Source organism: Helicoverpa zea, chromosome 4 (genome assembly GCF_022581195.2).
Source record: "Helicoverpa zea isolate HzStark_Cry1AcR chromosome 4, ilHelZeax1.1, whole genome shotgun sequence".
Taxonomy (NCBI): Eukaryota; Metazoa; Arthropoda; class Insecta; order Lepidoptera; family Noctuidae; genus Helicoverpa; species Helicoverpa zea.
The window spans coordinates 6,431,158-6,447,719 of record NC_061455.1 but is presented as its reverse complement, the minus strand read 5'-3'; the positions used below and the strand labels follow the sequence as shown (position 1 = coordinate 6,447,719).

Genomic DNA, 16,562 nt, shown 5'->3' with positions numbered 1-16,562 from the left:
TATATCTATTAGAACCATTAGCAGTTCGTATGCGTTTTTGGTTATTTAACCGTAAGAAACGTGAAACAATGTGATGTAATACATAGATAAGAGCGCTAATGAACGCGCAGCTCGCGTGTTCGCTCACGACCCAACAGATGTCGACACTGCTGTAGCTCACGACGTTTCAATCACAGCATAATACAAACGTACACTTCTTACAACTTATTTGTACTTTAAACAAAAAACAAGGTAAATAATTTCACAGTAAGATGGTCAAATTATGTTAACAAAATATCACGCTCGAATAAATGATAGTTTGAGTTCATTAAATAAACTTTTCTAATGAATATCTCCACAAATTATCATAATGAATATTTATGGTTCGTAGTAAACATTTAGATGTTAACAGAACAGTTATTTGATAACAGTGTTTATTTCTTTGTTGTAAGAAAATAAATATTCAAAATCAACACAATAAATATTTTCCCAGGCTCTTCAGCATAAAAATATTTGTAGTTTCACAATATGAATTGAGCAAGGAAAATCTGCGCGTGACGCCGGCGGGCAGCGCTAGTATAAATAATAAGAACAGGCACCCACGTCTGAGACGGAATACCGGTGAAGTTATACTCCCACCAGACACGATTTCTCTCATAATATTATTTGCTGCTGTGACTACGTGACTCGAATTTCACCAGTTACCTGCTTATGACGATATGAAATTTGTTCGCCACAGGAAACTTGCTTATTTACCTTAGAAATTGCAATGCAAGTTATGAAATATGAGATTACTGTACTCTGTTATTCGTCAGCATTGCTTTATTTGCTGTTTGTCTTGAATGTTTCCAAAGAGGTTATTGTCCCTGTTTAACCAATTTTCTTATGATGACTTTTGCTTGAAATTCTGCCGTCCGTAAAACAAATATTACTTGCAACATACACAAACATAAAGAAGAAATGTTGTTCCTTTGTGTTGTGCATTTTTAAAAATATTGTATCTAAGTACGGGCTTATTGTACACAGCTTACTTTTTATACACAAAACTCCTTAAACAAGTCCCTTAATTTTCATTTCAAAACAGACTTATATATTTCAAAGATTTAGACCCTCCTGAAAAAAATATTACAGCATAAAGCACCGTCATTTTCAGTGCATGTTCAGTAGATGTTGCCATATTTAATCCAACACACTGCATGTGTCTGGAAACTCGCTCACTCTCGAGGTGCAGGAACTTTCAATACAAAATGCATGTGTAGCCTGTTTTCGGGACTTAGACAAAGCGAGAAACAAAAACTTTCTGTGCTTGTTTGAATACGCAAGTCAGACATTAGGAAAACTTTCGTTTGCTGACATGATTTAATAAATGTGCGCTGAAATTTTAGCGTACTGTGGTGATTATAAAATCATAGCTAGAATAGTGAGAACTCATGTCCTGCAATAAACATAAAGGGTCAGGCTCACAAGGTCAACAACAAAGGTCATGTTTTCACAAGGGTATTTCACAGTCCTCCAATACGTTCCTCACACAATAACTCCGCCTGAATAACAAAGATGGCAGCGGTTGGCGCGTTCCAAGGCGCACAGTGTGAAACTACCTTTGCGCATTATTGTAGCGGTATAAAAATATTGTCATTCCCTGTCGAAGACCTTGGCGGTCGGAATTAAAAGAGCTTTTTCCTGTTGTAGAAATTTCGTCATGTAGTTATGAGGGTATTAAAGTTAATGGAGCCCTCGGCACCGTCGTCTACCTCGCCGAGTTTATGAGTTCATAGGCAGGGTATCTCTGTGGCAACGTTTTATTTGTAAGATATAATTTTCATTTTGGAAGCCTCTCAGAAGATTATTTTGCCGAAAAAATAAGCGGTTTTGCCAGGCAATTCGTTCGATGATTCACATAAGTTAGGTACTAAGATTTCGTGTTAAATCGTCTCGTTTTTTATCTAGATCTGGTGCCAAAAGACATAAATTAGGACATAATTAGCTGGAACATTTTATCCTTACTGGGAGTAATACGAATAAGTGAAAACATTAGTACGACCTTTTTTTGCCAGCTTAACATAATTAGTCTAGTCGTGGAACACCGAATCTTTACACGAGATCATATTCATACATATTTTTTTGTTACAAAATGGTGTCTTATTCAGTATCGTGCTTAATCTTGCTAAGTATAATATTATTCCTGATTCAAATAAATGCGGGTATTTTGAATAAAGATTCGTTACTACTTAATGCTGAGGGTTTTTCAAACGGACTGGCAAATGAGTCGGCATTTGCGAGGCGACGATGGCAATGTCAGCCAGCCAGTAAATTTTCCAGATAAGCGCAGCTCTGACGTCTAGGCCAAGCTCGCTCGCTTATTTCATTAAGTTATTTGCTTTGACTTCAACTTGCCTGATGAAATACAAGTCGACAATTTACGGCAAATTATATACTTCACATAGCTACGTATTACCGGAATTTATTAATATATTCCGGCTTATCCTTTCCGATATAATTACGTTTTTGGATGTTTGTCGGAACATAAAAACATCTTCCGTATTTACATTACGTAACTGCCATGTCATGTCAACTTCCTTATGACGTCGACATAAAATTTCGGCATGTAATTGTCTTGAACATCATTATTCAGCTACTATTAAATACCTTTTATTCTCGTATTAGGAGAGGAAAATCGTGAAAGAGCAGAAAGTGTGTTGTATTATTCAGGCTCTTTCCCCTCATTCGGACTGATTAATTTGTAGTTCATCTAAGTTTCGCCGAGATTTCCGATTTGCTCCCTCGGTGGTGTAAATTGTGCTAGAAATCCGAAACGGCGTCGTTAGTTCCGCGGGGGGTTTCCCCTGGGCCAGGTCGGGCAGGGGACGCGGTAACCTTCATAAATCTTTTCCTCGAGCTTCCCGCAACTAACAAGCCAGCAGCTCCGGCCGGCGCGGATCGAACCCGCCGCTACTAAATAACCATGAAAACTTTCATAATAACACCACTTTAAGTAGATTAAAATACCTAACTGATCGTATATTCATATTAATCATATAGTGCCTGAAAGAGGGTCGGCGTTATGTACGTGCTACTAGTAATTTAATAATCTAAGGGACGTCTCGCCGCGATTCGCTCCTTTATAAATCAGTTTTATCGGGGTGCCTTCGCCGTGGCTTAAAATTATTAGTTCTGCTGACGGGTGTGCCACTTGGACTAGAAGATACACTTATTGTGCTACTATTTTCTGGAATAATGTAATTGCTTAAATATCCCACAGAATGATATAATTCATGATCTATTCAGTTCAATATTATTCCGATTTCCAAGAAGAAACTTGTTTTGATTAGGTTATAACACGTTTAGGGTTTTCGTCCATCAACTAAATGGTTTGAAACATTAAATTTTATGAAATTGGTTTTGTTGGTAATCAAAATAACCGAGCACTTTGTTATGCTGAATATTTAAGTATCGAAGCTACAGCATGTTTGAAGCAATCGAGTAGTACACAAAATAAAATGATAGTGTGAGATCTAGATATATCACTCAAGATGTATATCGCTGTGAGCTGTAGAGCCACCGCAGTTTCCCACTAGTTTTAGTCACCTTACGACACGTTCTGGTGCGACGAGGATTAGTTCTTAATACCGTCCTTCTCGTGCCAGTTAAGACATGAGCCGTAAATACACCTGTCATAGGGTTGAATCTCGAACAAACGCGAACAAATAAATCTGTGTGGAAAACCTGCTCGGTTGACGACTTGGTAAAATGGTCATTAATCTCTCGACTCTGAGATCGATTTGATTGTTGTGAAGCGGATTGTTTGTTTATAAGGATATGGCTTAATTTGTGACTTAGTTGGTATTGCTTTTGGTGAATCGGATTTATATTTATTCTTAATCCTGTTGCGAAATAGGAAATTTATTTTGCTTTTCTTGCTGTAATATCTTAAACCACGCATCCGACGGGTTATAAAAAATTACTATAATTCTATTACATCGCGGCAAATTCTTCGACAGTTATTAATGAAATATTGCTTCGAGGTAATCAATCACCATGGAGTTCCCAACAATATTTAGAAAAATAAAACTTCAAATACCTAACTTTCCTCTTTGCGTTTATGAATAAACTTTATTTTTATGAATTGGGAATAACTTGATACTTTTAGATCCTTTCTCAAAAGTTTGACGTAGTCAACTGTTCACTTCTCACTTGAACGCTTCGCTTGTGTTTATCGATATTTTATGATATATTTTTTATTGTTTCAGCATCGCTGGCGGAGCGTTTGCGCGCTGGGGACCGGAGGCTTCGCCCTCCTCTACTGGCGGCTGCGGCTCGCCGGAGCGCCCACAGCCTTCGCGGCGGCTGATAACCCCGCGTCGCGAGACCCCTCAATTCTAACGCGCCTCTATACTTTCGCTTATCTCCCCGTCTTCAACTTCTTCCTCCTTTTATACCCTTTTCATCTGAGCTTCGATTGGTCGATGGACTCGATACCGAGAATAACGACGTTGTTCGACGCCCGGAATATCACCACTGCGATATTCTACGCCGTCATTTCAAAAGTGACCTGGCGAACACTTACCAATGAATTCAAAAAGCACCAAGACAATTTATTTCGTGATACAAAGTACTACAAAAAACAGAACTGTAAAATTAAGCACAAATGGAATTATAGTAGCAAGCAGTATAATAGAGGACAAGACTGTTATGAAAGAAAAAGCTATCATGCGCCGCACAAAGAGAATGTATCATCTAAAAAGCTATTGTGTCCGTGCACTGGCTGCAAACATTCACTCACTGATGAGCACACGAGTGTGTGCCGCGCGAGCAACAACAATAACATAACGATGCACAACTCTAGTTGCATCTGTCCGATATCGTTTGCGAAGTCCAAGGCGAGCACCACGCACAGGAGCGTCTATCGCAGTCCGCAAGTTGCGTTGCTGATGTTCATGGCGTTTATGGTACTGCCATTCGTGCCTGCGACTAATTTACTTTTCTACGTTGGCTTCGTAGTAGCGGAGCGTGTTTTATACATACCGAGTGTTGGTTTCTGTTTATTGCTCGGCTTGGGGGCCGGTGTGTTGACACGGAACTGGCATCGCGGCGAGACGCGCAGCAGGCTGTTCATGTTGGCCCTGCTCGTGACCTTGTCTGCCATGTGCGGTTACACCATGCGGAGGAACCTTGACTGGCGCGACGAAGAAAGTCTCTTCAGAAGCGCACTGCGAATTAACCCTCCAAAAGGTGAGTAAAAGAATTCCGACTTTCTACTTACATTTTATAAAAGTTTTTGTCACCCTTTCGTACAGTGTAGTGTAAGCACCACTTGAGACTGCGTTCGCATTGTATAGCAACAGTGCGTAGGTCGCGACTCGGGACTAGTTTCTAACCCTCGTTTATGAGCGTCATACTGACCTATTTCTTTTCTTACGGCGCGGCGGGAGGATGTCAGCTGATAAATTTTGTAGTATTTTTATGTTCCGTACTAAAATTAGCGAAATTCTGCTGTAAGATTGTTACCGTATTTTTTTATGTCACAAGTGTGTCATTGCTTACATTGTTCTAACTACGATAAAAATTCTTCAAAGTTAATACTAAAACGTTATTAAGCACAAATGTTGTGCTAATTACATTCATAATTGCACAGTAGGTAAGTAATACAATTTTGGAGTGGAACAAAGTTTCAATTCGAAGCAGGCCAGTTGTACTAACCGTTAGTCAACGTCGTGGCAAAATTTTGCGAGTTCACGGCATAATGTTGGCGCAGGGGAACCAACACTTCCATTCCGTACCTTTCTCAAAAGTTTGTTTGAGTTGCTCCCTCGTTACTGCTCAAAACTAAGACACAATTAATTTGTTTGAGAGACAGCTACAAACTACCCGTCTGCGGCGTGTTAGTTCGTGTAAGTTAGAAAAGAGGTTGTCACGGCGCGCCTGCTAGCCTCAGTACCTGGCCACTCGGGACCTGGTAATGTATTCACTACTTCCACTCACATTCAGACTCTTGACCTTTCTAGGACGCCATTAAACATGCATGTGCGTCCCGAGGGACGCCGCCCCGGGTTTCTGTTCACATCACAAACTTTCGCGCAAAGAGAAAAGTTTCGTCTGATAGCTCTCATTTTGCCTCCCTTCATACGACGAATGTTCGACTCAATCTCGAATATTATATTAGTCGTGTTTTGTAAAACGATTGCTCATGAATATTTTATCAGCGTGATTACGGCGTATAAGGTGTCGGCAATTAGAAGGCTTATTATTTTATCATCGCATTCAGGTATGAAACAATCTAATTATCATTCCAATGATATGTATTTTTTTTCTTTAAGGTAGGTACGATTACGAGCATAACACCATTTTTTTCTGTAGTCATAACTTTAATTATGTAATGATATCTTAAGGAATAAAGAGACGAGTTTACTGAACATAAGACATGTCAACACTTTTGCGAAACAAAAGGAAATATTTTCTGAGATAAACATAAAATATGGGACACAAGGAAATGCAATAGGGAAACTAACATAAATTACAAACTGCTCCATTATTTACCTGACAAACAAAAACAGACATTCAATAATCCGCAAATATATCCATATATTTGAAGAACTTCATAAATATTATTATCAACAGGTCTCCGAAGTCAGTTTGGTAAATATATACTATTGAAAGGAAAAACTGTAACTTATTCACAAACCACAAATAAGATAACGAAATATGCTCCCCTCGCCAGAAAAACAATATTTCACCTAAATTATGACACTTTATCGAAGGGTCTCCGATGTAAAACTATCCAACTTGTTCACCGTGGGTTTGTGAGGAAAAAATAAGAGGGCCGACTTGCTTTTGAAAAGTTTCTATCTAACTTCTTTTATTTTTACGAGATCCAAAATCACTTGTAAAATATTGGGGACCTTCGGCCCGCATCTGTGGCGTGACTGTTTGTTCCCATGGGAATTTAATACCAGAGTATACAGAACCACGAAAATCTAGTGTTAACCTATTTGGAGATATGAATTTAGATTGTGTTTATTTGGCCATTTTATATTTTCCCTAAGGGAAGTTGTATGAAGCGACCTAGAGATGTCGCGCTCCAGATTATTTTTATGATAGTTCGTGCTAGTAAGACGAGGTACATATAAGTCCTCTTGTTTTGTTTTTGCGAGGCTTCGTTTTGAGGTATTTTCTCGTCTTTTTATGTTGCAACATGTTGTGGCAGTTTTAACTACGGTTAAACTGACCACTATAGTAATAGGAATTACAAAATTCTTCCTTTTGTAAAGTGTTATAACAAAAAAAATAGCTCAAACGTAAAAGTTGTACCTACTTACATTATTTAGTTTTCACGTGACTCTTAATAAGAATTTTACATTTAAAAAGTTTCAATTAATTGATAAACCGACATGCAATGCTGATGAATTTTACCATGATATTTTATAAATTAAGAACTCCTATTATTCACAAGTAAGAACCATTTAAAAGTGTACGTAGGTGCTTATATTGAAGTATAAACGGACTTTTAAGACAAAATAACTTTTCGTAGATGGAGACGATCGTTAAGTACTAAGTTTCTAATTACAATAAGTTTAAGCTGTTTGTTGGAGTGGATATTTTAAGCCTCAAAAAGAAGATTATTTCTTTCAACTTTTATAAAATTTAAAATAAAAAAGGAATATTAAACACAACCCGTCTGATGTTTAAACAAAGCGATGGTTTACATAAAGAAAAATCTTTGATGTAAAACAGAAAAATACAGTTTACTGTTATAATTTCCTCATTTGAAATTCATGCTGTATACTATTTGAAGAATATATAAATACCTATTTTATTGCCACAGTTTAATGTTACACATTGTCTAGAATCACACTTTAAACATATTTAATTCCACTTAATTATGATTGATTTTCTATATTTTTAAAGATTTGAAAGTACCTACTCGCGTGTGACTTGATGTTGGCCTTTATGCTAAACATTCTAAACCACAACAAAATAAATAGAAAATCATTCAACTCATCAGCTACAATGCTCATTGCAACACATAACTGACGCAAAATACAATCTCTCTGACCGGTCTCTCATCGCCCGCATCCAGTGGTCTAACAACCACATTGCGCTCCCCGGTATGCGGTCACTAATCAAATAACTTTTCAGCCCCATTGGCCACCTGTTCTTAGATTAACACAGCGTAGTCCACAAACTGACAACTAAGTTTTACCGATTTTGTCTATGAAAAGGAAAACTTTTACAAATCAAAGAGTAAATAAGATAATAAGAAAATTATAATTAGGTAATTGGGTACTTTAATCTACGGTAATACATATAATGAAGTGGAAATGTTTTTGGTGTTTGTTCATCTGTATATGTAAGGCTCCGAAACTAATGAACCGATTAGCTACACTCTTCCCGAGTCTTATAGTCTATATTTTATACGGCCAGAAGTTCCCACGGCACTCGGGTGGAACCGCAGAGAAATGGCTAGTTTGTTATAAACAGGTGAACATTTTAATCTAGCTATGTACCAACCCTCGTTGTATTTAACAATCTCATTGACAGAACAATTACACAGCCATTATAAAGCTAAGTTTTACTATTTATATAGGCCACTCTCTCAAACTATGTGACCCTATAATATTCTGATGAGAAATCTTTTCATGTTTTAAAATATTGACATTATTGTAAATTGAAACTGACAGAACCTAGTTGAAATAAAATTTAAAATGATCTTGTAATAAAGTATATTTAAAAAATTACCTGCTTCATTTCTGGTGATGTGACGTGAGCCTGAAAATAACAATATTAACTCAGTATGGGTATTTCCCTAAGAGTCCAAGTAAACTGTACCTATTTTTATATTTAACTATGGGGATATTTTTATTACAACCAAATTATTAATTGGTAAATATACATACATCATACATATAGTAATGAAATAGAATAATACATAATTTATTCATTTTCTGACATATCTGAGTATTTCAATTCTTTAATTTTAAGTTAGGATTAATTCTGACTGAATTATTTTATATACCAAAATATATAAACAAAGTATAAACAATAAAAATATCAATTTTCACAGGGTGATCTAACAATATGTGATTAAATTAGATCTCATATACATACACGACATATTTAAGTGATTAGTATTATGAATATTAATGATAGGGGGATCAAACCAACTGGTAAACATAATTCACACACATTATACAGGCAGTTTGTATGTACAGAGGCACTGCTAAATAAACAACACTAATTAAAATGTAAATATGATGTTCAATGTCTTATAGGATAAGTAGATATATAGTTAATATAAGTAAGATACCTGTATTACATAATATTAGTGCAGAATAATAAGGTTTATTTCAATAAATACTTATATTAAAAATATCCTGCACATTATCATTCAATAGTCTAGAAGAATAAGCAATAACTTGTCATGTGACAATGGTGAAAATTCATTAATGTTTTCTCAATCTTTTGGTAGTTTATCAAATTGAAGTCATGTCACCTACTCACCGTATCAAGATTAAACAAGGAGGACACTTTCCGAAGGAATCCATTATGTGATTTTTTCTTCCGTCTTTCTGTCATTTTCAAGACCAAGTGTGCATAGCCCTCAGGGAATTTATTTTGATGTCCGTACTACACTATGTACACTGCATGCATTGTTAGTTACACACTTGTGTCCACTTTCAGCTTACTTGACGATGTTCAGCATGCACCATTCTCTACCTAGAACCCACAACTAACTTGCACCAAAACATATCAAAGGTATGTGACCTTTTGCAAGGTATGCGACCTCTTTTCATGTTGCAGGTAATCCCATTACATTTAAAGCTCTTTATCATGTTAGCTTGGTTTAAATTGCAGCAGACCTTATCTAATGAATGGTCGAAATTTAGCCGAGCCCTTTATTGATAGCGATTTTAGTAGATAAATGTATGTATGGCTGGGTAATTATTAGGCGTGTTACCAACTTGTGTTCGATGATAGGATGGTATGAATGTCAAAGCGATGAACCTTAATTAGAATGTCCGTGTTACATTATTATTATAGTGTGCAATTTATGGACACTTGATAGTATCATAGTACTTATATTGTACCTATCAACCATGGGCAAGTAACAGCGAATTGTTACAAGCAAAACTAACTCCGAAGTCGCATTAGTCTCACCAAGAATTGAAATCGTTCCCAGAGTGTAAAGAAATTACTAAACGTTTAAAAATAGATTAGTGTTTATTAAATGGCCTTACTTGCAACGAATACGAAATCTCGGCAGTGTGAATGTCAAAATTTTGTGTGCAATATCATTTCACTGATTATCATTTAGAGCAGTATACTTTCAGTCGATGTAGTGTTCGTACGTCATTGGCACAATTGTGAAATTTAACGGCACCAATCCACACAACCAAGAAACGTTAGCGCACATATCGCCGAAAACTTGTACTATATTTTAGGTTATAAATAGTACTACGAGACGCGAAACACCAACCATCCGCCATTACCGTCCACTTGTTGTACCTAGCTCTCCGTTCAGCCACTTTCGTAAACGTCACGTCATCAAAATAAAAAAAAAAATGGAATCATCGCATCGATCCACCGCCCGATCCACAACCGAAAGACTATAAATTGCAAACTATTTTCGAAAGATGGCGCTGTGCGCCGTTGGAAGTTCAGAAACAATTTACATTTGAAAAAGTCTTGTTGTCGAACGTTAAAATATAAAAAAGCCATCAAAGAATTTTCACCACTGTATTCATGCCTCTTCATATTTACAAACATAACAAATGAAGCATCATAAAAAGCCGCCAAAAATCTTTAAAAAAAATATTCGTTTATCCACGACTTCCCTGTTGATAATGGTCAGTATTAAATGATATGTACCTTTTTTTCCTCGGGTTCTCCAGTCTGTAACACGACAGAATACGCCTGAAACAAAAATGCCAACTTAAATATAGTTTTTTAGCTTTAGCCAAGATTTATTTTCCTTAAGCGGTAGTAAAAACTTAAAATAGCCTGTTTGCATTGCGTGCATTGATAGCCGTCGCTTATCGTTCCACTATCATTTATTTTATTTGTATTCAAGGAGCATTTTAGTTTTTTTAATGTAATAATGTCTATTACGTGACCCTGACTGGAAAGCCAGACGAAGCAGCTGCTTGCAGCTGCAAACAAAATTCGGGTTGAATTGAGCCCTTAACTTAACCCCTCTGCTCGACAAGATTTTGACATATGACTTTACCGTTGATTCGGCGGGATATTTTGAATCGCGACATGGAAGTCAAAAATTTGTACTAACTTTCAACACATGAATTCTAAGTCCGTAATGCCTGATCAGAAGTATTTTAACTATAACTTTAGAGCTCACTTATTTGACAACAACGTGCAAAGGTCAAATGGGGTCAGTTAATTCAGAAAAAGATAATAATTACGGTGTTTTTAAGTCTATCGAAAAGTTAGGCATTTCAAATTTGGTGAAAACTTACCAATAAGTAATCGCATCACTTTCTCAAACACAACACAAACGTCATATTTATAACATTTTCAATCCGTTGCAATACATTTCGTGCACTTATTTATGTTCAATAACTAAAAAATCAGCACATAAAATACACAATAAAAATGAACAATTTACAAGATCAGTCAAGTCACAGACAAGTAGAGTTTGGAATGGAGTATTTTTTTTTTTCAATCAGCGGTGTGCATTCGATACCTAAATCGGAAATTTATTATAAATAATCGAATACCAATTTTATATATACCTATTTTTTAATAGCAACTTATTTCAATTTTATTTATTAATTTTAAACTATAGGTTCAATTTGTTTTTGTTGTTAAGAAAAAAGATATTTAAGTTTTTAGCATTAAATTTTTATATGTATTATTTATTTTGGTGTTGCGTCACTATAATTACTGTTCCAATTTGTCGGTGCGTAGGTATGAATTACCTATGAAACTAGGAAGGTATAATAATTGGTAAATTTTCAACTGTTTTACTAATCAGGTCATATTTGATTGTTAAGTTGAAGTTGTGGAAAATTCCTACAGTTTATTGGCTTTAAGTACCGGTAGTACGGAGGAAAATAAGTATAAGTACCTAGTACGTATCTACCTAGTACGTAAGCATGTGTTTTTAATGGTGAATGCGTCAACGAATCCCATAGGCCACTCTCAGGCAGCCACATGAGCACTAAGTGGTTTTAGTTGGTGAGAGTCAATATAACCCTTCAATGTTCCCTCCTGTCTGGGGTGCACATAAGTACGCCGTGCCATTAAAAGTAAAAAAAAACACAAATCTGTGCAATCCCTGATTGATGAAACTTGTGGCAAGCGTGAAAAATTGCTTAGTAATTGCCCATTTGTAGTGTCAAGTAAACGATAAATATAATATAAGGTAGAACCTTTGTACCTTCTAGTTAACTTGTGTTATGTGTCAATGACCTTATTTCCATTAATGAAGTCCACACGTACTAAGGTCATGAGTGCGTTAACATTAATACTTCGACTGAAATTCTCTTGTTGGAATGTAGTTCTTTTTTATTCAGATTTGAACTTTGGCGTCTTAGTTAAACTGTAGTTGGAGGTTGTAAAGTCTTTCATCAACATTCGTAGATCAGATGAAGTAAATGTATTTTATTTTGTTTTAGAATATATTTTTAAAAGTTCTCAAGTTCAGTACAATGTTTCAAAATATTCGTGTTACTTTTACTTGTACTTTTTGTGAATGTTATTAGACTATTTCATATTTTTAGCAAAAATTGAGATAAAAAAGTTGTTTGTAAAAAAAATGATGGAAGTTTGGTATCTAATTTGTGTGCTTTTCTGAAATAATAGTCAAACAGTATGAAATTTTACCCATTATCCAAATCAGCAATAAAACCAGCTCTTGACAATTTACCGCTGTCGGAAAACATCTCTTGAACACACACCAATAAATTTGAAGTTTACATGGTCGTTGTTTACAATAAACGTGGTTTACTGTAAATTTATTATATCAGTAGGTACAGTCAGTACAATGTCCACAAATGTCAGCGGCGAGGCTTTGTTTATGATGCGCTCAGTACGCAAATTCGAAAGCTGTGCGACGCTCGGTGGAGCACGTCGTTTGCAACCGGGCTAGCATACCTCGCGGGACATTCACTGCTAACTTTGAGCTCACACAAGGCTCACGATACGGAATGGAAATTAATAGCATTTTACTTTGACGCTTTTATGAGGATGAAAACTTTTGAGGCTCATTTTTATAACATGGATGTATTTTTTTCGGTCGTCTGCTTTCACTGTTTTTTTTCTGTTTGTTGAGAAAAATTTGGGAACTAAAAATATAACGTATATTTCATTAGCAATACAAGTAAAACAAATATTAGAATTCCTTGTTTACTTCTGACTAGAATATCAAATAAAAAAGTAATCGTGTTACTTTTAACACCTAGTAATTTTGTTTGTTTGAACTAAAGTTATAAGAATCATTGAAATAAATAAACATGAAATAATAAATATACGGAGGGTAATAATTTTAAGATTGTTTGTGTTTATTTTTTTATTCATTAATATTTAGCCTCAAGGTTTTTACGGTACGCGTTTCTTAAGAATCCTTAGATAAAATCAGTAAGGTTTTAATAAAAAGTTATAATATCCTTAAAATATAATTAACTGTTTTGTGATTTACTTAAAAAAAACATTAAATTCTCGACGATATTGACGTTTTGGTAGCGTTTAGGTAACCTTTTCGAAGCGAATCGCTAACACAAACATTAGCTTCCAATCGGTAATCATTGCTTTCATGTTACGAGTAATTGACACCTCAAATCAGTAGACATTGATTGTTTATATTTGATGTATCTTTTTCTTGAAAATTGTTTATTTATTTTGCTAAAGAATTCTTCTCTTTCGAATTTAATACCGATCGCTAGAATGAACGACCCTCTTTCTTTATAAATAGCATGTTTGCTTTCAGTAGTCTCGCTTGCTAGCATACTCGTGTCTTTAAAAATAAGTAAAGTCAGTGCAGATGTTTTTCCGACTAGTCATATAACCGCCAGTTATGTGAAATGACAACCGTGCGGTTTTAGTTCAGATGAATTCTGACCAAAAATTGTTTACCTATCTTTGTTCTAACAAAGCCATGATTTTTTAACGTTAAAGTTATATTTCAAGGTTGTATTTGATACAAAGTTACCTACTTACATATATTTTTCTTAGTTTCATAATTCATCAAGCTTTAACAAACTACGCCACAAGGGAGCTCTTTTATACCACACAACAACGAGACTTCTTCAACTGAAAACCTCTTCATAATTATACATAAATTAGATAGGTATTTTCAGCAGACACTCATCAGCAAACGCCCTACTTACTCAAGTACTAATTTGGTAGTCGCTATCAAAGCTAGATCCTCTTTAAACAACCCATTTACTTAATTAACGTTCAGCTACAACGTTAAGGTATAATTTAAAATAATAACAACAGTTTACGCCGTTATATCGAAGCGATAGTTGAACCTCATCCAATCTGAAGTGGCCTTTATTCGTCCTTTTATCTTTTAGTAACATGACCTAGAGGCTAACTGTATCCAATTTGTCGCTGGCGGGTATTCGAAACTGGCCAATCACAAGGCGCCTCCTATTACTCGAATTTGCCCGGACAGGGGACGGTGAGGCGATGTAATCGTTCTAAAGCTGGCTTTATCCAATACACCTTTTGCCGTGATAACTGATCTATTGAACTGTACGTAGAGTGGATTAACACTGCGACCATCACGCAGAATATTCAATTAACTTGATCTGATGCTTGTTGGCGCTAAGCTGCCTAGTTACGATGCCAGTTCGCGAAGCTTAGGGTGCGGTGCAATTAATGCGATTGTTGTTTCTTGATATAAATGTTAATTGTTTCATTAACATTTTAATGGTATTTAGAAATAATATAATTTTCAATAATAATGAATCGATCTATCAATCTGCAATAAAATGGTCAAATTGTAAGCAGATATTTTATATACAACTTGTAATTACCTTGTAGTAACGTTTGTAATAAAGTAATCCAAATCATCACACGAAAAAGAACATAGCGTTTCCCAAGTACACGTTTGTATCACAACAAAACATTACTAAAACATTTTGCTTTCATCCCGAAACACGTGGCGTGGAGTCACGGCCGATTATTCGTACATAATACGCCTTCCTGCTTCCAAAAGCTTTGTCACATCTTATTTATTATTTCTGCCAGAAATGAGGACTTTTCTCGAAAAATACGTATTTGTTATCTATTTTAAAAATAAGTAGCAATAAGCTGGGGAACATTTTTAATGATGAAGGATAAAATAAATCAAAGATTTATCTCGAATGACGCCGGCATGTTAACAAGCTCTTTTAAGTATATAAATAAAAGTTTTCATACATATCGTGCAACCGTTTTCTTTGTGCAATAAACGGGTTGTATATCATTGTTATGAATGAAGCAAAATAGCTTTCATGAGTGGTTAGTGGTTATGTAGACTTTATACGTTTTAATTTGATTAAGCTATTATATTCCACACTTAACTCACATTACAATAAAAAGAGTTCAACTTTCGAGGTCATATCAATAAATTTAATGTTCATATCGTTGCTATTCATAATTATATTCAACATTTTTTCACCGTCATTTTTCTTGAATGTTCTGTTTACCTTCCGGGGTCAACGGCTTCTGAAATCGAAATGAATATCGTAAACATATTATTAGCTACTTCGGACAATGACCAACAACAATTGTTTATTTTTCCTTCTATTGTAGTATCATGTACGAGGTGATTATATACCGATTCATTACAAGGCTATTTCTTACAGCAGTCCGCCGTCCCCTCAGATGTTATCGGTTAAGCCTAAGGTTTATCGTCGCCATCTTTGCCCCGATAGCACTGGTTCGAGTGGCGACTCGCACAGATTAACGCCATTATCTCTTTCGAACTTGTCTTACGGCTACTTAGGTGTCACAAACTTACTTACGTAGGAGCTGTGAGAGATCCGATATCATTATACCAATTTGCTTAATAAGGAGATGGATGGGATTTCCTATTTGCAGGCTATACATAGATTTTGTTGAGAGTGCAGTCTTTATTGTTTTGGATCTCATTAATTACTTTAGAACTTAGCTTTTAAAGGGAGCATAAAAATAAAGAATTTGAAACTATTTCAGGGCTGATACAATGCTCAATACAAAACTCGAGAAGACCGCGAAAATAAGTACAAAAACTTAGGTTTCGTTGTGTAAGAAACCTTTAAATAAAGAAACAATAACGACAATCCGTCACTGTGAAGTTCGTGCAGATGTCCATTCATAACTGCGAAGGCGTAATTTAATCAACGGCTCAACAATGTGTTTTTCAATTTGTAACACAAAGACAGGGCTCTGGGCCCCAGTTTTATAGAGTTTTGATTTGAAAACGAACAAAAGATGACCTCTACATAATAAAAGCGAAATTGGAACATTGAATAGTATTGAGGCTAAACAAAATATTTTGGTATAAAACTTAGTCGTGTAGGGCACGTTACTTTATTGTTCAAGGTAATAAAATGACAACTTATATAATATAATGTTTTTGCAAAAAACGTTGACAATTATGTGTC

At 35.5% G+C, this 16,562-nt stretch overlaps 1 protein-coding gene and 1 long non-coding RNA gene across 2 annotated transcripts in view; one reads left to right on the top strand and one right to left on the bottom strand.

Moving 5' to 3' along the window:
• LOC124629867 (protein O-mannosyl-transferase TMTC2) overlaps positions 1-16,562 on the top strand; it is a 93,167-nt gene that overhangs the window by 46,743 nt on the left and 29,862 nt on the right. Inside the window, exon 4 of the mRNA XM_047163521.1 lies at positions 4,227-5,208. Coding sequence (XP_047019477.1) covers positions 4,227-5,208 — 982 coding nt within the window. The remainder of the gene's footprint in view (positions 1-4,226; positions 5,209-16,562) is intronic.
• On the bottom strand, positions 8,612-10,526 carry LOC124629868. The gene is made up of 3 exons (XR_006984348.1): positions 10,212-10,526; positions 9,475-9,690; positions 8,612-8,742 (listed from the first exon to the last, which is right to left on the bottom strand). It is a non-coding gene; the product is annotated as an uncharacterized LOC124629868 (long non-coding RNA).